This window comes from Pelophylax lessonae (genome assembly GCF_965119305.1).
Source record: "Pelophylax lessonae genome assembly, chromosome: 4".
NCBI classification, from domain to species: Eukaryota; Metazoa; Chordata; class Amphibia; order Anura; family Ranidae; genus Pelophylax; species Pelophylax lessonae.
Genome location: NC_138771.1, coordinates 331,718,305 through 331,741,011, shown reverse-complemented (window position 1 = coordinate 331,741,011; position 22,707 = coordinate 331,718,305). Strand labels below are relative to the sequence as shown.

The 22,707-nt window shown below is 40.3% G+C and overlaps 1 protein-coding gene across 1 annotated transcript in view; it reads right to left on the bottom strand.

Moving 5' to 3' along the window:
* STK10 (serine/threonine kinase 10) overlaps positions 1-22,707 on the bottom strand; it is a 198,911-nt gene that overhangs the window by 93,254 nt on the left and 82,950 nt on the right. The window contains exons 3-4 of the mRNA XM_082254761.1: positions 13,626-13,674; positions 6,256-6,405 (exon numbers count right to left, since the gene is read on the bottom strand). Coding sequence (XP_082110887.1) covers positions 6,256-6,405; positions 13,626-13,674 — 199 coding nt within the window. The remainder of the gene's footprint in view (positions 1-6,255; positions 6,406-13,625; positions 13,675-22,707) is intronic.

Sequence of the window (22,707 nt, the reverse complement as noted above, 5' to 3'; positions counted from 1 at the left end):
CCCTTGCAAGGTTAAATAGGGAGTCCATCTTCCTGATAGAAGCTATTGCTTTGAGGTAGACTGATTGATCTGTGTCCAGGCAGTAAAGAGCAACTTCGTTTGGGTGCTTTGGAGCAGTGCACAAAAATAGCAGGACTAGGTGTTCATTGAGGTGCACAAAAATAGCAGGACTAGGTATTCACTGAGGTGGCAGATTGAAAACACTTTAGGAAGAAAAAATGGTTTTGGGCATAAGGCTAACTTGTACTTATAAAAAAAACAAAGGAACATTCTGCGCCAAGTGTAAAAATCAAGTGATATGAATAAAATAATAACAAAGGGAAGCTGCTTGCACTGATCCATAGAAACGATCAAACAATATGGATGGTACAATGTGCAGCGCTATCAAATAAGTGATGTGAACAATGTGACAATAATGATAAAATGCTTCACCAAAAACATAAAAATAATAAGGTGACAATCCTGTGACCATAAACAAATTCCACAAATAAAGAAATTGTAGTCCCTAAACAGTGAAGGCTAAACACCCAAAAGATGCACCATAAGTCCCAGCAGATGTTAATAGTCCCGGAGGGGTCTTCCCAATGTGAGGTAGGAAAAGGACAACACCCGTGGTCAGAATGGCATATATATAGCTGCTAACCAGAAGCTCATGGCCATTCAACCTAATGAACTGGCCACAAACACAATTCACGGAGCCGATGCACAAATCCCAGTACGGTCACTCATCAAGTAGTCTCAGGCAAGACAGAGAAGGGAGACCCATGGATGGCATATATAGGAGACAGGGGAAAGAGGCACATAGTGTAACCCTGCTTCATGCTAAAAAGGCTTTATTTAAAATTGCACTTACATAAAATCCAATATACAGGCGCAGAACATCAATGTGAAGGCTGTAAAAGGCCTTTTTAAATAATTTGGTAATGATTAGGCACTGATACCAGTGTGTGAAACACGTCTACCTATTGTTTGCCACATTGGGATGTTCGGTCAATAAACCTGAATCTTGATTATACTTGGAGTGCAGCCATTTCTTCTACATTGATTGTCTGCGGAGGCGAGCACCTGTATAATCATCAGGCTTCCTGATTCACCTGGAGCAGTGAGTTCTCCTTGTCTTTGTATAAAGTATATCTGTGTACCAGTTTCTTCTTGTTCAGTCTGGTGCAATGAGAATTACCAATTTCTACTCTCTATTTTGTAGAGCAGACAAGGTAGAATTCACACTGCAGAGAAGGCATAAATAAGCTTGAACTAAGACCAAAAAATTATCAAGGCACCCAATGCCAGTACTAAAGGATGCTTAGTCCTGACCAAAAATAGGAGGTAACATGTTGAATCTAGAGGCCAGGACATACCGTATGGGGTTGAAGGTTTTAGGGTGAAGAGCTCCATTCTCCTTGGTCCTTGCCTGGGATTTGGACAGTAGAGATTGCTAGACAATTTTTCTCTGTTCAAGAGATGATCTGGGTTTCTTCCCTCAAGGCTGTAGGACTCCTGGTGCCCCTTGGTGGTTGATGCAGGCCACAGCCTTGGCAGGGTCTAAATATATTGTGGGTGTCCTTGCAGAAGTGTGTGTGTGTGTGTGTGTGTGTGTGTGTGTGTGTGTGTGTGTGTGGGGGGGGGGGGGGGGGGGGGTTCCAGTGTTGCAGAGCCATCCTTGTTGCTCTAAGGTCCAGGAAGGGGAGCTTGGCTTCTTCCACTGAAATTGTGGTTCCATAAGTTGAGTGTCCCCAGCCTGAGATACTGGTATCTGTTGTTATTTCCCATTTATATGGAAGGAAAGATTTCCCTATTGGTAATGTTGGGCTGGAGATCCACCAAGCTAGAGAATTCCTTGCTTGTCTGGACAAAAGCATTGGTAGGTTGACAGAAGGACCCCGATTGTTTCATCCATTCAAGAACTTTTGTTGGAAAAATCTCAAATTAAATTGGGCGAATAAAACAGCTACCCTGAGACCCAAAATTCTAATGGAGACTTTCAGATTGGGAAAAGAAAAATAACTTTTTCTCCTATTTGATTAATTTGTCAAGCGCCCCTAACGGGACAAAAAAAAAAAAGATGTCCTTCTTCAAAAGGGAATACATGTACGTAGGTGCCTTCAGTTAACCAGGCTTGAGCCACATGATTCTCCGCGCGTGGATGGAAATTTGTGTCATTACTTCTTAGAGCATCCAAACAAAAGAGCAAAGCATAAAGTAATTTTTTTTTTTTTTTTTAAGCATGATCCTGAAATGCAGGATCGTATTGGTAATCATGGCCCTACACCAGTTAGATGCAGTTTGACAGACATAAATTGCATTAATAGCTGGTTGCAGAGCCAGACCTACAAGTGAAAAGAAAGCCTTTACGAGCACCTCAAACATTTTTCTTAACCCCCTTAGCGGTATCCCGAGCGTGACTCGGGGTGGATGTGTAGAGCGTGCAGCGCTGTCCCTTACCTTCTCCTGGCGATCCAGCGATGATCTCCCATTGCTGTGATCGCCAGCCGAGATCCCCGCCACTCGTCCGTCGGTCTGATGACTTCCTGGTTCCATTCCCTGCAGCAGCAATGCTGCATGGGAGCGGAACTGGGAGGGAAATTCAAACGTTGTACAAAACACAAACACATAAAATTTATATTATATATATACACATATACACACACACACACACATTATATATATATATATATATATATATATATATATATATATATACACATACATACACATACACTATATATATATATATATATATATATATATATATATATATATATATATATATATATATATATATATATATATATATATATATATATAAGTGTGTGTGTGTGTATATATATATATAACGCATGAATTATAATCTAATCAATAATATAATTTTATTATATAAATTTATATATATTATATATAATATAAGACAATTATATTATTTATTAGATTATAATTCATGCGTTTGTGTTTCAAATTTATCAAATCTGGGATGTCTACTAGAGTCTTGTTTTGGTCAGGTTTAAGTCAGTAATTACTAAGAATTGTAGGCCTATAATACACAATGCCAAATTTCCATGCAAAAAATCGTACCGCTTTTGGTACGTAATTCCTGACATAATCATACCGCCAGGGAGGTTAATGAAGGAACATCTTCAATTGATACATGGAGATGTTTAAGACAGATGGCAGGATCTACTACTGAAAAAAAAAAAAAAAACACTTTCGTAAACTTTTTTCCCAGCTGGATCGAACACGGCAATGATTTGTGGAGCAGGAAAAAGTTTTTCAAGATTAACCCTATCCTCATAAATTGCCCATTTTATTAGTTCATGAATGGGAAATGTCTTTTTAGATTTAGCAGGTCTCTGGGTACGGTTTCCAATGTTTTACCAATCTGGATGCACTACTTCTATTGTTGTATTAAATGTCAGAGAAGTTGATTGCAGAATCCAAAGTTAAACTAAGAAAAGAGGTAAACTAAGAATGATTTCTCCATAAAGAGAGAATGCCGTGTTATGTTAAGAATGTTGAGAGACTAAAGTGACAGTATAATCCCCTCATTTCCCTATATAGCACCTCCAAAAATCTCATGAAATATGGAAAGAAAAAAACGAGAGCCAAGCCCTCCCAATAGTGTAAATTTAATGATAGATTTTATGAAGAAACAAGGTTAAAAACATTCACATGTATTAAAACAATAGTGCTATGCATTCTTCAGGATCAAATAGTTTACTTCTGTATAAATGGCAACATCATGGTGCCTGGCTCCACCCTACTCAAAGGCCTTTTTCGTCAGCAGCTTGCTCTGCACTTGCTAGGAATCATGTCGTCTCATCCATTTTTTCCATCCACCAATACTTTTAGATTGGTACAACCACATCTTTATTTGCTATCAAAGTGTATTGTCTAAGATCTATCTGCTTAGACTTCATTATTTGTATCAATACACAAATGACATTACAACTTGCGACTTCTAACGACAACTAGGGCTTTCAGAACCACCCTGTTTCACGTTTATAGATTAATTGAAAGTTCAACATAAAAACAGACTCTGTGGGGGTGGATGGGAGAGATATATGGGCATACATTCCCAATCCACATCCCACAAAGAGCCTGCCTTTATAGCAAGGAATAATGGAAGTGGAATCCCTTTGACAAGTCACCGCATTTTCGGCAACACCCACAAAGCATCATGGTTGGTGATATTTGGAACTTGAAAAAAATCAATCACTCTAGATTTTAATTTTACAGTACTTTTCCCTATGGGACAAAGCACATATAAAACGTTGTCCCACACTTCTAGCAAAAGCAAGAGAAATGCTGAGGGAAGGGGGTGTGTCAGGGTCTGCTTACCTCTTGCCATTGCTTGTCTAGGGAAAGTGTTCATAGCAGAGACAAACTGGAGCTTTAAATCCACCATCTCCTTCAAAATGGTTATTTGATTAGCTTCCTGTCTTTACAACTCCTTTAATGCATACCTGAACCTAAACTAGTGGCAGGAGGGGAGGGGGCAGGTCGGTACTCATAAATAGGGTTAGAAAGCACCTAGAAACATGGGACAAAGTGCTGCATGTACTTTGTCTCATGTGGGACAGAAATTAAAAATACAAAATTATAATAGATCTTCTGATTAATATAGAATATATATTATAAAATAAACTGCTAAATACAAAGTTGAAATACAAATATATTTACAATGCTAGCTGCCAAATAATTTGTAATCCTGGACAGCTAAAATGAATTAGGAACCTCTTCCACACAGCACTGCCAGACAGGTAGCACTTAACCACTTGCCGACCGCCGCACGACTATTTACATCGGCAGTCAGCACCTCACAGGCAAAGTGACGTAGATCTACGTCGTAGCCTGTGAGGGTCTAGGGAGCGAGCGCGCGCCCCCGGGGGCACGCTCCCGCGTGGTCACGGACCCCCCCGCGCGTGTGACCGGCAGACCAGATGTCCACCGGTCACTCGGCGATCGTCACTGCAGAGGGAGAAGTCAGACGGCTGATGTAAACAAGCCGCCTGTCATTCTCCCCTGTGTAGAAACAGTGATCATACGGTTCTACTATGTAGGACCATTGATCACTGTTCCTACAGCTCAAGCCACAGCCAATCACAGTTAGAATCACGCCCCTAGGGACACACACAGCCCCTCCCTCTCAAAAAAAGTTAACCCCTTCACTGCCAGTGTAATTTTACAGTAACAGTGCATATGTATAGCACTGATTACTGTAGAAATGTCACTGGTAAACCCAAAAGTGTCAAAAATGTCATTTAAGGGTCCGATCTGTCCGCCGCAATTTCGCAGTACCGCAAAAAAAAAAAAAAACGCAGATCGCCGCCATTACGCATTAAAAAAAAAAACAACAAAAATGACAAAAATCTATCCCTTTGTTAGTAAACGCGATAACTTTTGCGCAAACCAATCAAAATACGCTTTTTGCGATTTTTTTTACCAAACATATGTAGCATAAAACAAATTGGCCGAAAATGTTAAAAAATTTAGATTTTTACATTTTTTTTGGTAATTTCATATAACAAAATGTGAAAAATATTGATATTTTTGCAAAATTGATGCTCTTTTTTTGTTTATAGCGCATGATCAAAAAATCACACAGGTGATCAAATACCACCAAAAGAAAGCTCTGTTTGTGGGAAAAAAGGATGTCAAATTAGTTTAGGTACTGCGTCGCACGACCACGCAATTGTCCGTTAAAGTCACGAAGTGCCGAATCGCAAAATAGGCCCTGGTCAGGAAGGGGGTAAAATCTTCCGGGGCTTAAGTGGTTAAAATTGCAAGTCCTTTGGAAGGTTTACTAGTAAATGTGTATATATACTGTGTTTTACCTGTTTGATTTGAATTACTTTTTAAACTGATCTCATTCTTATTCATCTCAAATACAGCAACCCCTGCACCCCTCTACTCTAGGTAAAAACATTATCAACATTTTCTAAATGCATCTTGATTTTGAATGCTCACTAAAAAAAACACATTATGCTAAACAATTATCTCTTTGCCCTTAAAAAACGCAAAACCTACATACATAGTAGTCACATTCAGTGGGGTTCATGTTCAAACCATCATCCAATGGCTTCCTCAGTAGAATGTAACCAACAACTACTGGATATACTATGACCATGTTAAATGAGAGCCTACACAGACAGAGACATATACTGGACATTTTATGGTCTGTCTAGCACATGCAGTTTAAACTACTCCAGTGTTTGAGAACTATGTTAAGGTATTCTAGAAGATATTAAAAACTATTCTAACCTAGCTTGACGTCCCCATCTTGTGTTAGCAGCACATTCCCTGCTTTCAAATCTCGATGGATGATCTTCATGCTGTGGAGGTAGGATAATGCTTCTAACATCTGCTTACAGATGGCTTGGATTTGAGGTTCGGTCAATCCACGATCCAGCTCTATTAAAAATTAAAAATGCAACAGTCAGGAATTTGGGAAGACACAGTAGATAACGAGTACTGAAGATATAAAAATATATTTTTATAAATTTAATTGGAACAATTAATTCTTAAATATAAATAGGTGACAAAATCTGCACTGTACTTAAATAATAAAAAGTAAGAGGCAGCCAGCACTGAAGGCAGTTTAGAAGACATTAAATGAGCTTATGTATCAAGGGCAGCGCCAGCCATAGGAAGTTATCAGAGGGCCCCCTTGATAACGTTCTATTGGACAGAAAGCATCAGGTGGGATATTTGGTGCTGACGCATCGCCGCTGAGCGATTCCGGGTTGCCAGCAGCCACCAATGTGAGTTTTTGTGTTTTATATTGTTTTTATTTGGATAATATTTGCAAATGGAAAATCCATCTGGGCTCTTGGTGAGCTTTATTCATCCTTAGTGGGAGTCCGTTTCAAGGTACCAGCGGAGACGAAACGCGGGATTTCCATGTATGTGGGATTTCCTTGTATGTTTTTAGGCTAAACTGCTGCTGTCACGGCAGCTAGTATTTCTGGTAAGTTCGCACTTTATCTAAAGGTGGCGGACAGTTGCATGAACACAGTTTTGAATATTGCACCTGTACTTACTGTAGTGGTTACACCAGATTTTTCTTATTCACACACAGATTTACCTTTAACATTGTGGGACTTTTTTTTAAACCATTAACACTGTGATTCAAATTGTCACTATATTTGCTGGCGCTGCACTTGATACATAAAATTAATTTTTAAGCATTGATCTAAACCCTCTTATCCTTTACAGTCAAGGAAGCTGCCATCTTAATCTCTATTTGATCTGCAGTTTCCATGGTGCTGCACCTGTTTTCTGACACCAGCCATTTGATGGCTTAACCGTTTGGTTGAGAACAAGCACCTGTGACAGTTATATACAACATGCCTTGAATGTACCGGTTTTGGGAAACTGTTAAATCAATGGGTTTAGACCTGCTTTAAATCAGAACTAAAGTCCAAAATACTTACCTCTACAGTCTGACACCTGGGAGGTCCTTCTCCAGCTTCCAGGTGCCAGCCTTTGGCCATCCTGATTGCCTGGTGCAGGTTGACATCACTCCTTCAGCATGCACGGGAGTACAGTCGCCCCCGAAACACAGGCATTGTGCCGGAATGTAAACCGAGCTGTGCATGTGCAGAAGGTTGGTTTTGGTCATGCTTTGGTAAGACCTTTTTTTTTGTAGAAGAGACTGCTTCAAATAAACTAGTAGAACAATTAATACATCCTACACCAACAGCCAGAGGCTTAAACTAAACACTCATAATGGGGATAAGGCTGCCCATTTCTAAAATTACACTGCTCCCTGCTCTTCTTCCTCATCTCATTGGTGCCCTTAAATCATCCATTATAGTGGGAGCCTTCACGACTGAATGATGGTTCAACCAAACATACCCCGAGTAACATTACAGGCCTCATGTCTGCAAAACAGTCCTCTGCAAAATGGTGAAAAAAAAAAAAGGTAGTTCAAAGACTTCAAATATTGTGGACTATCTTAAATTCAGTTATAGACACAGTTCTTTATTGTAAATTGTCTTAGAAATATGGGTTATATTGCCACCTTCAAAAGAATAGAATGCTGGGAAACAAAGTCATGCTAGCCCCCATAAAACCCCACCTCCAACCATTATGCCTCTGTTTTTTGCTAGTGTTCCAGGGAGTTGGATACCTTTTCATCAGCTCTGCTGAGAAAAATCATACTGTAATTTTGCCTATTGGGATTTAGAAATGTTCTTCTTTTCAGCCTATGGTGTCTTCCCTTAGTCCATTTAGGTTTCTCTGGAGAGAATAATTATCGATCAGGTATAATCTTCATTTTATGGATCTCCCTCTCCCTAAATTCATGGGTTAAGGGTGCTCCAGTTGTTCATCAATTAGTTTGGACATATCCTGTTTGGTCAACCTTCATTTCCCCGAAGTCAACAGTTAAAAGTGGTTGTAAATGAAATTGAAAAAGGAAAAAAGGCATATCCTCTCAAAGTGAACTTGCCTCAATCCATAGCACCTAGCATGGATCCTAGCTGCAGATTCCTTTCTCTGCATGAGACAATTTTCCCTGATACCAGGCAATCCATGTTGACGGCCGACTCCCCCGTAGTTCACAGCAGGTGACTGGCATTCTCAGATGCGCTTATTTCCCAGTGAGATTGTGTAGAAGGGGGTGTGTCCATTCCCTTCACTCAGGTGTCAGAATACGCTCAACTCTCTGCTCTGTGCAGTGTGTGACATCAGATCCTCGCCCCCTGCCTCCTGGAAGCAGAGAAATACCATCTGATCTGTGAACTTTGGAAGACTGTGGAGGACAGAGCGCTGCAGATAAACAGGTACAGCATACGTGGGAGATATGCATCAACATAGTGTATCACATAAGGTTAGTCACTTCAGGGGGCTTATGTACAGGGGGCTTATGTAAGGGTTTATTATCACTTTAAAACTGTTCCACTGCCTCCGTGGATGTAGTCAGAGGGGAACTGCGTTCCACATTTGGTGGCAATGCCCCAAAGTGAGGTGGTACTGGATTAGGGTGTACAATTTTGTCTACTCCTTGACCCAGGTAAACCTACAAAAATCCCCTAAACAGGCATTGCTGGGAGGCGTGGTGGAGGGTGCCCCGAGACATGCCAAGCTGCTAATCAGATTCATATTTGTGGCAGCAAGAATAGTGATTGGGAGACCATGGAAGTCGGCTTTTAAACCCTTTGAATTTCTCAAGGCAAAATTGTCTTGGATAATGATCAATGAATGCCTTTCGGACATACTAAATGACAAAGTGAGGTTTTTTGAAAAGGTTTGGTGCCCGTGGATTGCATATCTGGAAGGGGACCCTGAGCTGGACCGTTATAGACCACGTATGTGGGCCTACTCCAAGCACGCTGGTAATGTAACTTACATTGTTTACTCTAATCAAATCTGACCTAAAGTATTTTCACCTACTCTACACTATCGTATTTTCCCACGCCATTTCTCACCGTTTCCTCTCCCCCTCCTTCTTTCTTTAGGTTGGTCTTTCCCAACATAATCACTTTGGTATTCCCTTTGTTGTTTAAGCATATTTTAAAAAATAAAGAATGTTTCGGTTGACTGGGTGGGGAAAGTAAGAAAATTGACCATAACGTTTACGAATGTTTATCCCCATTTAAAGTCAACCCATATATGTTCCTTCAGCGCTACTGACAGTGTTTTGTCGCATGATAAGCTATGTTCATTTATCACATTGTCTGTACAATATTGTTCATTTGTTTTCTCATATTGAATACTCAATAAAACATTAAAAGAGAAAAAACTGTTCCACTTCAGTACTTGGCTGTTACCTGGTTGGTAATTTGTTTAGGACATAAATTGTCTGTCCAAGGGTTAGGCCAAAATCTAAGCACTTTTTTTACTTTGCTTTTGAGGTTTACTAGATGTCTTCGTGCTGCTTTAAGAAAAGCTGAAGGATAGCTAAGCAAACTAAGGAGGATTGTGTGAACACTGTTTAGATTCTACCCTATCAGACTGGTAGAAGCACGGACTGGATACATTTATATTTAGGGATTGACTTTTACTCCAATATACACCCTTTTTTGTGGACTCCCTGTTGGTCTAAAACATTTTTTCTTCTGTTCATGTAGTCCGTTATTCCAGCGGTTTCTTACAGTACAAGATTAGTTATCCTCAACATTGTTAGCTGAGGTCCACCATTCATACAGGTAGCTTCACCTTAGTGGTGAACACCAGGTTGATCACTGAGGTCTTTTTATGCAATTTCTTTATTTGCTTCCACCCCTTTATTATCTGGCCTTCATTCAGGAGTTGACCCTTTAAGTTACTCCTTGAAGTGACATTTCCATATCGTTTGGATATCTGTTACTGTTGCCCACCCCTCAGGTTGGCCTGCTTTGGACATCCAAAATGTGTAATCACTACATTCCTGTGTCGGACGTCGAGACAAAATGCGAAGGGCAGGACTTACAGCGGTATTGCATCACTTCCGGTTTGGATCCATGGAGCGCATTGCATCCTGGACTTCCAGGTTCTCATGATTGCATATAATTTTATCCATGTAAGTGCATTATTACACATTTTTAAATAAAATTGACATACGAAATTACGCTAATGATGATTGTTTTTATTATCTCTGTATATGTAGGAGACTGCTAGGGAAGTGGAAATAAGGAGAGAGGAGAAACAGTTATCTGCTGGATGGGTATCCATATAAAGCCATGTGGTGCTGGGAATGCTGGTTACCCCCTGGTGGGGAGAGTTTTATAGTGAGTGCAGCAAAATAAGGGGAGCACGTGTGGAGACACCGGCCCAACGCATGTTTTTTGCAGCACAATACTTAAGTGATTTCTTACAGTAATAATTCTAGCACACGTCACTATATGATGAATCATCAATGGACTTAAAAATGATAGCACTTGCCACTTTAATGTTTTTGTACTATTTTATGCATTTTCATTTTTATATTCAACTAGCATTTGGCATATTTATTTTATTACATCATGAATGTTAACTGAATTTACAGTTGATGTATACAACACTTTTTATACCATTTTAGTAGCACATATAAATGTGTCATAACCAGGCCAAGCAGGATTGCCTTTGTGTAAGGCAAAAAAAAAAAATGCCTAAAAAATGCCTAACATCTGTAAATGCAGTGTTTAAGCCCAGTGTGCATGGGCCCTTAACACTTCCACAATGCCCATATCAGACATATTTTAGGGCTTTGTCCTTTTTGGATAAGCGGTAGACAGTACCTTGCATCTCACTGAAAGTGCAACTGAATAATTCAGTTATTTAGGGTGCTATACCAGAGAGCTTTAGTTTTAAAGTAATCAATCCCAAGAAGGTCACTATAATAAAACATTCAGAGCTTTCATACAGAGCATTAGGAGTTCATAATTAGGATTACATAAATTCACACAATCACCATTTATTGGTGGGATTAACTTGCAAAACATTTAGAATGCATAATAATTATTAATTACACATTACGTAGAGATTTTCACCAACAGGAAGTTGGTGAAACAGGAAGTTTGCTAGTTTTACACATACAATTCTAGTCTCCTTTCCCCAGAAATGAAAGCCAATTAGACAACTTCTTTTCCAATTAGCAATTGAGGCATATTTGACAAAGCTCTACCTCTCTTATTAGTCACTTATTTTTATTTCTTCTTTTAGGGTTCTAAATGATTTAAAGTGGAGCTTCAGCCTGTAAAAAAAAAAAAAAAAAAAATTAATAAATAAAAGTCAGCAGCTACAAATAATGTAGCTGCTGACTTTTAATATAAGGACACTCACCTGTCCAGGGAGCCCGCAATGTCAGCACCCCAAGACGATCCGATCCATCCATCGGCTCCTGGTGCAGGCAACTTCACTAAGGGAAATGGGAAGTGAAGCTTTACGGCTTTACAGCCTGTTTCCTACTGCCCATGCGCGAGTTGCGCTGTGCTTTGTGAATGGTCCAACTGTCTTCGGGGACCTGTGTGTCTCCCAGAGCGCAGTGGGGGGGAGGTGGAAGGAGGAGGACGAGGAGCCGGAAATCTCATAGTTTGCCACACGATTGCACCGATCTTACCCAGAAGCGAGAGTGGGTACCTGGTTTTGACAGGTTGCTCCCCCTCCCACCCCCAAAAAGGTGCCAAATGTGGAAGCGGAGGGGGGGAGGAAGCAAACAAGTGGAGCGCCTGGTACAAAAATTCATCTCACTTGAAAGCCTATATAAAACATTTAAAAGCATCAACTACAGCCAATGTGTTTCGGGGGTAAAATAGCCTACCCCTTCTGATAAATTTGTCAGCAAGGAATCCTTTACATTTTGAAGATCATTAAAGTGCTTTTACAGTCAAAAACTGTGGATTCAGTGGGGAACAGTTAGAACTATTTACAGGTTTTTGTTTAGGTATATCTGCTGTTACCTTAACTGGAAGTGATGGAAGAATCCAAAATTTTCACTTGTCATCAGAAAAGATGTGAAGGGAAATCATCCAATGCTAGCTGTGCCATTGCTTTAGAGACTTCCTTCAATTTCTATGGGACTGCCTTTTGGGCATCACCTGTCTATGATCACATAGATTTGTATGGGGGATCTACTGAGCAGGTACAGCCAGTACAAAGAAGATTTTACCAAAGTATGTATGTAATGGTGTGGGTCACAGGCCAAGAGACAAAAGCAAGCCAGGAGTCCAGGGTGGACACAAAATGAATAAGTCCACTTCACTTGCAGGACATAGAAAAGAAAACTTCATGCTAGATTGTTTAGTTTGACTAATTACTGTACAAGGAGTCTGTTGTATGTGACCCGCCTACAATTTTAATGACTATTGTATGATGGAGGTACCATTTGAATTGGTTTTTTTGTCACTGTAATATGGATAGTTACATTTTTCCTTGAGGTGGTCAATCCTGGCCTGGTGGTGGTAGCAGACTGCCATTTCCCCCCATTCTTTTTAAATGTTAGCATCCTACCTAGTTTTAAAGTGGTTGTAAAGTTAGATTTTTGTTTTTATCTTAATGCATTCTTTGCATTAGGATAAAAAGCTTTCTGTGTGCAGCAGTCCCCCTCAATCCCTTAATACTTACCTGAGCCAATCTAGATCCAGCAATGTTGCAGGAGTGTCTCGGCTGCCTGAGACTCTCCCTCATTGGCTGAGATGGCAGCGCAGTGCCATTGGCTCCAGCTGTTGTCAATCAAATTCAGTGAGCCAATGAGGAGAGAAAGGGGGGCAGGCTGGGGCGGGTCGCTGCTCCGTGTCGGAATAGACACAGGGAGCTGCAGCTTAGCATGGGTGCCCCAACAACAAGCTGCTTGCTGTGGGGGCACTCAACAGGAGGGAGGGGCCAGAAGCGCCGAAGAGGGACCCGAGAATAGGAGGATCTGGGCTGCTCTGTGCAAAACCAATTGCATAGAGCAGGTAAGTATAACATGTTTGCTATATTTAAAAGTAAAAAAGATTTTACAATCAATCACTTTAACTAGTAACAAAATCAAAAGTTCTGACTTGACTAGCAGCATACTTTTTTGGGCCAAGCCAGACATAGTCAGGACACTAGTGTTTTCCCAAAGATGTAAGCAATGTTTTTCAGTATAGGTTTCTATTAAGATTTTCCCATTTTTATTAGTATTATCACTGGCTACACAGGCAATTATGTCATTCTTAAACATCAAATTAAAAGAAAAAATGTACCTAGCATGATGGCGTCTACTGCTCCTCCTTGACAAAACTCAATCATGATCTGTAAAACAACAACAACAAAAAGATAAGAGGTGGGCACAATTTTTTTTACGATACACAACTAAAACGACTGTCCCATTTAATATTCAGCAAGAATGCTTATTTAAAATGACAAACCACACAAATGGTTGTATTAGCCATTAAGTTAATTTGTCAGCCTTTCAAGGAAGCATGTCATGAGAGATTTACGGAAATAGTAAAGGGAAAAAAGTCTCCTTGAATTGTGTTTTACCTAATCTCTTCTAAATATTTATATTAAAAAATGACCAAAATAAATTAAACATAAAATATATATATATATATATATATATATATATATATATATATATATATATATATATATATATATATATATATATATATATATATATCACTGAAATTCCCCTGCTTCATAATTGCTATAAAAAAAAAAAAAAAAATATTCACACAGTTAAAAGAAACGCTAAGGTATTAAACACATAGTCAAATATGAAAATATCTCTCAGTATTCTCAAATACATCATGGGTGGATTTACTAATGTAGTAAAGGCTGTTCGCTTTTGATGAATATTCACTTTGTTAGGCTCCATTCATACCTGAGAGTATCGTTTTCAGGCGTTTTTTTTGGGGGGCTTTTTTTGCAGGTGTTTGAAGGAAGGCATACAAAAGTTACCCGTTTGCAAAATTTTATGACAAAACTATGAATTTTTTCTTTTTTTTTTTTTTTTTAATATTCGTTTTTTTTTTGTGTGTTTAGCAATAAATAAAAACCCCAGGGCTGATTAAGTCCCCATTCACACTAGCGCGACTAGTTAGGCAACTTGGTCTCCTGACAAGTCGCGGTGGGTCGCCTGCCATAGATTAGCCCAGGACCCGTTCTAATAGGAGCGACACAAGTCGCTCCGACTTAGAAAAAGGGTCCTGTACTACTTTGGGGCGACCTGGAGGTGACCTGCATTGACTTCAATTATATGAAGTGCGTGCATGTCGCGCCGAGGTCACAGGTCGCCCCAGCAAGTCGGGTCGCCCCTGTGTGAACGGGGTCTTAATACCACCATAGGAAAGCTCTATTTGTGTGAAATAAATTATAACAATTTCATATTGGTACAGTGTAGCATGACCGCGCAATTGTCATTCAAAGAGGGACAGCGCTGAAAGCTGAAAATTGGCCTGGGAAGGAAGGGGGTTTAAGTGCCCACTAAGCAAGTGGTTAACAGACATGTAAGGGTTTAAAATCAATCAGACTAATATGGGCAATTTTCATATACCTCGACTTCAACGCCTAAAAGTTATACGCTCAGGTGTGAATGGAGCCTAATGCCCCGTACACACGTGCAGATTGTCGGCCGAAAAGATTCGGCCGACGACCGATCGGCCGATTTTCGGCTTGTTAGTATGATGCTTCCGACAGCGCATTTTCGGCCGAAAAGAATCTGTCGTGCAAGCATTAAAATTTTTGTATGCCGACACCAGAGCGGCCGATTGTTCGCCAGTCAATACAGAATTCGGCCGACAGACAGCAGATTTGCAAGACTGGGCATGCTCAGAAAAGAAAAAAAAGACAAGGAAAGTTAACCATCACATGACATCACTTCTGCAGTCGGCTGTAGTCGGCGGACAAAATTCTTGTGCAGTCTTTTGCACTTTTCAACAGACATGACAGCCCGGGGACAAAAGACGGCCGATCGTTCGGCCGACGATCTGCACGTGTGTACGAGGCATAAGGGACCAAAGCTTGGTGCTGCAATGTAAACACAATAATGTAGAAGGCTCCAGGCAGCAGAATCTGTCTTTTTTGTCACCAAATAGGGTGTAAGAGTTGGATACGTTGGTTCAGCAGAACCACTAACCTTAGAAAAAAGGCAAATAATTATTTTAATGTAATGCATTTATAATTATATCCCTTTAAAGTCTTTCAACCTAACAGACACCAATACCTGTTTGCACAGTTTTTATATGAACATATATGCTTTTATAGGGCCGGAAAATAAGTTGCTGGTTGGTGTTTTTTGAAAAATGCTTTAGAATTTGGACATGCTTATATATATTCTGTGAAACCTGAGGAAAAATATACATAAGTATTGCTTTTTTTTTTCTTTTGTTTCAAAAAGAAAACTCCAAGAATAGAATTTTAGTAACTTGAAATAGGTAGGATAGCTTGAGCAACAACATTGCAGTTTTGGTTAGATGGATAGCAAGATTGTATGCTCCTTAGCATTAGGATGGTGGGGTGCTTCGATTTACTCCCACAAACCACAAGCATGCTTGTGGATTAATTGGATTATAGTTGACTGGCCCCAGTGTATATGCATTGCGGACCGTTCAGATCCGCCTGTCAGTTTTTCAGGGGGATCTGAACGGATGCCCCATGCATCTCTATGGGGCATCGGATGTCAGCGAAGACATGTCCACTGACATCTGATCCGATCAAATCTGGACGGATGGAAACCCTATTTTCCATCCGTCTGACGGATCGGATCAGATGGGATCGGATGAGAACAGACAGGCGGTCCGTTGTCATCCGATTCCCCCATAGAGAAGAGCGGGGACCCGACAGCTCTGTCCCCACACACAGCGCAGAGACAGAGCTGCCATCCACCTGCTCAGCGGGGCATCGGCGGATCGATCCCCCGCTGAGAAAAACGGAGTCCGCCGATGGATCGGCAAGTGTGAAAGGGGCCTAAATCACAATTTCTATTGAGTACTGAGAATAATGTGCATTGTGTATGTACAATACAGGCAGTAAAGTATTTGTTGTCAATATATAAAGGTTTAAATCAGCAGGAGTTCATAACAAAATTCTATTGGGACATTTATTTTGTCAGTGGATGCAAATATATTCAAATTGCAATAAGCTGCATTTTTTTTTTGCGTTTTTGTTTTTAGCACAAGGGATACCAAAGTCTTGGTCTCCACTTCCTTACAATGGTTCACAGGATGTCTACATATTAGTATGTATGGTGGATTTTATTATTATGACCAAATCATGAACCACATTGCCCTAGTATAACTGTAACTGCCTTATGGAACATGACTGCTTCCTCCAGATAACAAATCTTGTAAGGAAGTCATGTAATTTAACCAGTTTCCACAAGAAAATGAAGTCTCTAGATTGCTTATGAATTGCTATCCTGCATTGGAGCATTTTTAGCTCAAAAAGCATGACAACCTCTGACTTCTCTAAATCTATAATAGGGATTAGCATAGAGTATACAGTTTGTACAAGTGTGTGTGGACATTTTCCAAGTTGCACTTGACTAGCAGACATATCTGCTTATCTGTAAGTGGAAAACGAAGTGGTAATTTTGTATGTCAACATCTGCAGCATAGGAAACAGGTTCAGAAGTTCCAAACCCATCTCACTCAAAAAAGAAAGGAGCAACAAAGAAACACAAAGAAAAATGATCTTTGGTTGCCACCTTGTGTTCCTTAAAGAGGAGTTCCAGTTTATTTTTTGCCACCCTGTGTCCTTTAAGAGCCGGTTCACACTGGGGCGACTTGTCAGGCGACCTGGTCGCCTGACAAGTCGCCTGCCATAGATTAGCACAGGACCCGTTCTAATAGGAGCGACACAAGTCGCTCCGACTTAGAAAAAGGGTCCTGAGCTTCTTTGGGGCGACCTGGAGCGACCTGCATTGACTTCAATGATATGAAGTCCGTAACGGCCGCTCCGAGGTCGCAGTGCTAGCTGCGCACCGCAACTTCACAGGCCACCCCGGCAAGTCGGGTCGCTGCTATGTGAACCGGCTCTTAAGCAGAGTTCCAGTTTATTTTTTTCTTTTTACAAAGCAATGTTTGTACCTAAAATTATTATACTACGTAATGTGGGTCTTCTAAATGCTTTTTTTTTTTTTTTTTTTTTTTTTTAACTAATCTTACTGTTCCTTTACGAGTGCTCTCCCATCTTCATTGTGGGCATGTGAAGCCCACGAGTATCTTCTTCTGGGATATGGCGCTACTGTCTACCCAGCATACAACCCCGATCTCGCGCATGCGCATAAACCACAGCATGGCGCACACATTCCACTGTAAAAACCACGATGCTACCATTGACTCCTGGAATTAACTAAACTCATCTCCCAGGAGCCAATGCATGCTTGGAAATTACGTACCTCGCCGCTGCAAGGTACACTGGAATAGCAGCAATTACTCTGCAGAGAGAAGGTAACTAGACTAAAAAAGAAAAAGAAAAAAAAAAAAAAAGACCAGTGCGGATTTATATTGCAATAATGAGCGGGAAAGTGCAAAGTTGTCAAAGTGGATGTAACTCCGCTTTAAAGTCAAAAAGCAATATGCTCATTATGCAGGAGTGTCTTGTAAATATGGGGCCAGACTCTCCTCGACACTCACAGTAGTAAACAAACATATCCAAGTTGACTGTTTGTGGTAGACCCTTGTTTACTGCAGACATTTTGTATCACGTCTTGATAAAATGATGGCATACAATATCAACTAGAAACATCAGTATAAAATAAAAGAAAAAATGATGAAAACATTCTGTGAATAGGCTGCTAGTACCAGCATGAATGTGGGTATTAAAATCGAACAAATGGTATTCACACACATCCTTTTTTACAAAGTTCATTTCGGTTAACCCCGATAGCTTCTAAATCCAAGGTATACAAAACTTGTAAGTCATGTGCAACGTCGGGTGTATCGAAGCTCTGATCTGGCATGCTGCAGATCTGCACTTTACAAATGTTTGCAGAAAAGAACACCTAAAAAGGCATTGTATGGAAAGACACTTTTTACTGCATATCATCATTCACACATTCCAGTTTATCTTATCAGATATGACAGTTTCCCTTTTAAAAGTGGGAAAAAACAAAAATAAAAAAAATTGGTAATCCGCTTAAAAAAAAAGAAAAGAAAAACAAAAAGACAAATCCATTGGGTTCAACAAAAAAACCAAACAGTCAAAAAAATACAAAAAAAAAAAAAAAAAATCTGCATATACAGAATCCTAAATCTACAGTCAATCCAATGGAAGCCAAAAAAAAACTTTAAAAAAAAAGGCACAGACCCGTTTGCTTTAACAGCAACTTCCTTAAATCAACAATCCACGTTATTTCTTACAGATAGAATAGCCAGGTATATTCTGTATGTTTAACCACTTCACTACCAAAACCATTTTTGTTCAGTTTTTTGCATGTTAAAAAGCACATTTAAAAAGCACATGTTAAAAGCACATTTAATGCCTGAAAATTCATTAAACCCCCCCACATTATACAGTATATTTTCTGAACGCAAAGACCCTGGAGAATAAATGGTGCCAGTTGATTTTTTCACATTTTATTTGCCAAAATATAAATATGAAGTCGCAGTGAATAAAAAGATACCAAACATGTCAAGCAAAAAAAAATAAATAAAAAAATGTGTGCTGTGAAACCGCAACAAACTTCAGTACCCACAATTGCCCAGAGGTGACATGTTCGAGGCCTTTATAGGTTATCAGTTTAGAGTTAGCCATGAAAGATGGCCCTAGAATTATTGTTCTCACTCAGATCTTCGCAGAGATAGCGCACACGTGGCACAATTGTTTTTGTAAATAGCAACCACTGCATGTGTTTTTGTTCCTATATGTGTGTGCATATGGGGGCTTTAAAAACATTTTTTTATTATAGGTTTGTTTTTACACTTTATATTTTTACTCTTAGCTGGCCAATAGCCCCCTACATGATAGCGTACTGTAACAACCGATAACGCTATAGCAACCAGGAGGGTGTTTACAATCCTGTTCTACCAGCCAGCACTTAAACAGCGCTGGTAGACAAGTGGGTAAAGGCACGGTAAACATTCCTGTCTGCCTCTTGGGCTTTTCACCTGCATAAGACATTGATCATGTACTTTCATGTACTTTCATGGTGTCAATGTTGGCCTATATGCACAGCCTACAGTAGCGTAAATCTTTACATTCCTGAATAAATAGTTTCACTTTGTACAGAAACCTGAGGCATTCAGCACAGGTTAATGCATGACCTCTGTCTGTAGTATGAGACCTGACACTTCTTGGAGCAATTGAGAGCTACACACTAGTTAGATCGGACACAGACACAAACACTCAGAATATTCACAGACACACAGAGAGCTCACCGTAGAGCTAGGAGATGATGCATTAGCACTCCCACATTTGTGATGCAACACAGGTGGGGGGATGAGCAAAGCTATGGACACTGTGTGACCCAAAACAGAAAGTTGTCCTGTCCCCACGGGACAGGTTACCTGCAGCAATGCATGGACATAGGGGAATCGATTAGCAATGGCACTGCAAAATGCAGTCACAAACGTGAGCCCATCATTACAGTGTAAAGTAAACAAACAAGACCGGGAATATAACTACCTAAAACAACGAAAATGACCCCGTCACATGGTTCACCCTTTTTGGGACTTAATCGTAGAGGCCTCTACGATTAAGCCCCAAAAGGACAAATGCATCTGAGTAGTTCTGTACAGGAGGAGAACCTGAGATGAAGCCAGACGGTCACCATTTTGTTGAAGAACACTAATAACTAGTTAACGACTTGCCGACCGCCGCAGGTAGATTTACTGCGGCGGTCAGCCCCTCCTGGGTAAAGTGATGTAGTACTACGTTGCTCGCCCAGGAGCCTATAGGGGCGAGCGAGCGCCGCCAGAGGCACGCTCCCGCCCCTGCTCGTTCAATGAGGTCCCCGCGCGAGTGACCGGCGGCTCCGATGTCCGCCGGCCACTCGCGATCTCCCGCTGGAGAGGGAGAAAGGCAGGCGGCTAATGTAAACAAAGCGACCTGTCATTCTCCCTGGGGTAACAGCAGAGATCATACGATCCTGCTATGTAGGATCGTATGTCTCTGTGGTTAAATCAAAAGCCACACCCCTTTACAGTTAGAAGCACGCCCCTAGGGACACACTTAACCCCTTGATCTCTAATAAAGTTAACCACTTCCCTGCCAGTGTCATTTTTACAGTAACAGTGCATATGTATAGCACTGATAACTGTAGTAATGTCACTGGTACTCCCAAAAGTGTCAAAAATGTTAGTCGGGGGTCCGATCTGTCCGCCGCAATGTCGCAGTCCCGCAATAAAAAAAAAAAAAAAAAAAAATAGTAGATCGCCGCCATTACTAGTTAAAAAAAAAAAAACAACAACAATAAAAATTACATAAATCTTTCCCTTAGTTAGTAAACGCAATAACTTTTGCGCAAGCCAATTAAAATACGCCCATTGCGATTTTTTTCACCACAAAATATGTAGCAGAAAACAAATTGGCCTAAAACGTAAAAAAATTTAGATTTTTACATTTTTTGGGGGAGGAATTTCATATAAAAAAATTTGAAAAATATTTTTTCAAAATTGTCGATTTTTTTTGTTTATAGCGCAAAAAGTAAAAATTGCACAGGTGATCAAATACCACCAAAAGAAAGCTCTGTTTGTGGGAAAAAAAGGAGGTCAATTTCATTTGGGTACAGCTTCGCACGACCGCGCAATTGTCCGTTAAAGTCAAGCAATGCCGAAATCGCAAAATAGGGCCTGGTCTTTGAGCAGCCAAATCCTCCGGGGCTTAAGTGGTTAAAGTCCAAGTCCAGGCAAATAAACTATGCTGTGCCTGAACTGCAAAGGTTAACTGCTCATTTATGGTGCCTTGATAAAGTATTCATACCCCTTGAAATGTTCCACATTTTGTCATGTTACAACCAAAAACGTAAATGTATTTTATTGGGATTTTATGTGATAGACCAATACAAAGTGGCACATAATTGTCAAGTGGAAGGAAAATGATAAATGGTTTTACATTTTGTTTTACAAATAAATATCTGAAAATTGTGGCATGCATTTGTATTTAGCCCCCTTTATACTGATAGACCTGACTAAAACCTAGGGGAACCAATTGCCTTCAGAAGTCACTTAACTAATAAATAGAGTCCACCTGTATGTAATTTAATCTCAGTATAAATACAGCTGTTTTGTGAAGCCCTCAGAGGTTTGTAAGAGAACCTTAGTGAACAAACAGCATCATGAAGGCCAATGAACACGCCAGACAGGTCAGGGATAAGGTTGTGCAGAATATTAAAGCAGGGTTAGGTTTTAGAAAATATTCCAAGCTTTGAACATCTCACGGAGCACTGTTCAATCCAGCATCCAAAAATGGAAAGCGTATGGCACAACTGCAAACCTAAAAAGACATAGTCATCAACCTAAACGGACAAGCTGGGCAAGGAGAGCATTAACCAGAGAAGCAGCCAAGAGGCCCAAGGTAACTCTGGAGGAGCTGCAGAGATCCACAGCTCAGGTGGAAGAATCTGTCTATAGGACAACTATTAGCTCTATGTCTGAAGAAGGAGCCGAGTACGCATGCTCCGGAACGCGTTACGTCACTTCCGGTTAGCCTGCGTTCCATTGCGGCTTTCGGCCTAACCAGCTCCGTGGACCGGCTTCCTGGTGCGTCACTTCCTGGCTGCAGGACGGCCTGAACAGTATAGACTAGACGCTAGGAAACATCGCCAAACGGAACATGGATCGAAGCTTACTTTAATGTAAGTTACTATATTGTCTTGTCATGCAATAAAGTTATTGGCTTACTACAGCGGCGCCTGTCTTTCTCTATTAGTTGGAATGGTTTAGATCAAAGCATATTCATGTGTTAGAATGGCCCAGTCAAAGTTCAGACCTAAATCCAATTGAGAATATTTGGCAAGACTTGAAAACTGCTGTTCACAGATGCTCTCCATCCAATATGACAGAGCTTGAGCTATTTTGCTAGGAAGAATGGGCAAACATGTCACTCTGTACATGTGCCAAGCTGGTAGGGACATACCAAACAAAAACATGCAGCTGTAAATGCAGCGAAAGGTGGTTCTAAAAAGTATTGACTAAGGAGGGCTGAATATAAATGCACCTCTGAGGGCTTCACAGAACAGCTGTATTTATACTGAGAATAAATTACACACAGGTAGACTCTAATTACTAATTAGGTAACTTCTGAAGGCAATTGGTTCCACTAGATTTTCAGAGTAAAAGGGGGCTGAATACAAATACATGCCACACTTTTCAGATATTTCAATAACCTTTTCATAACCAT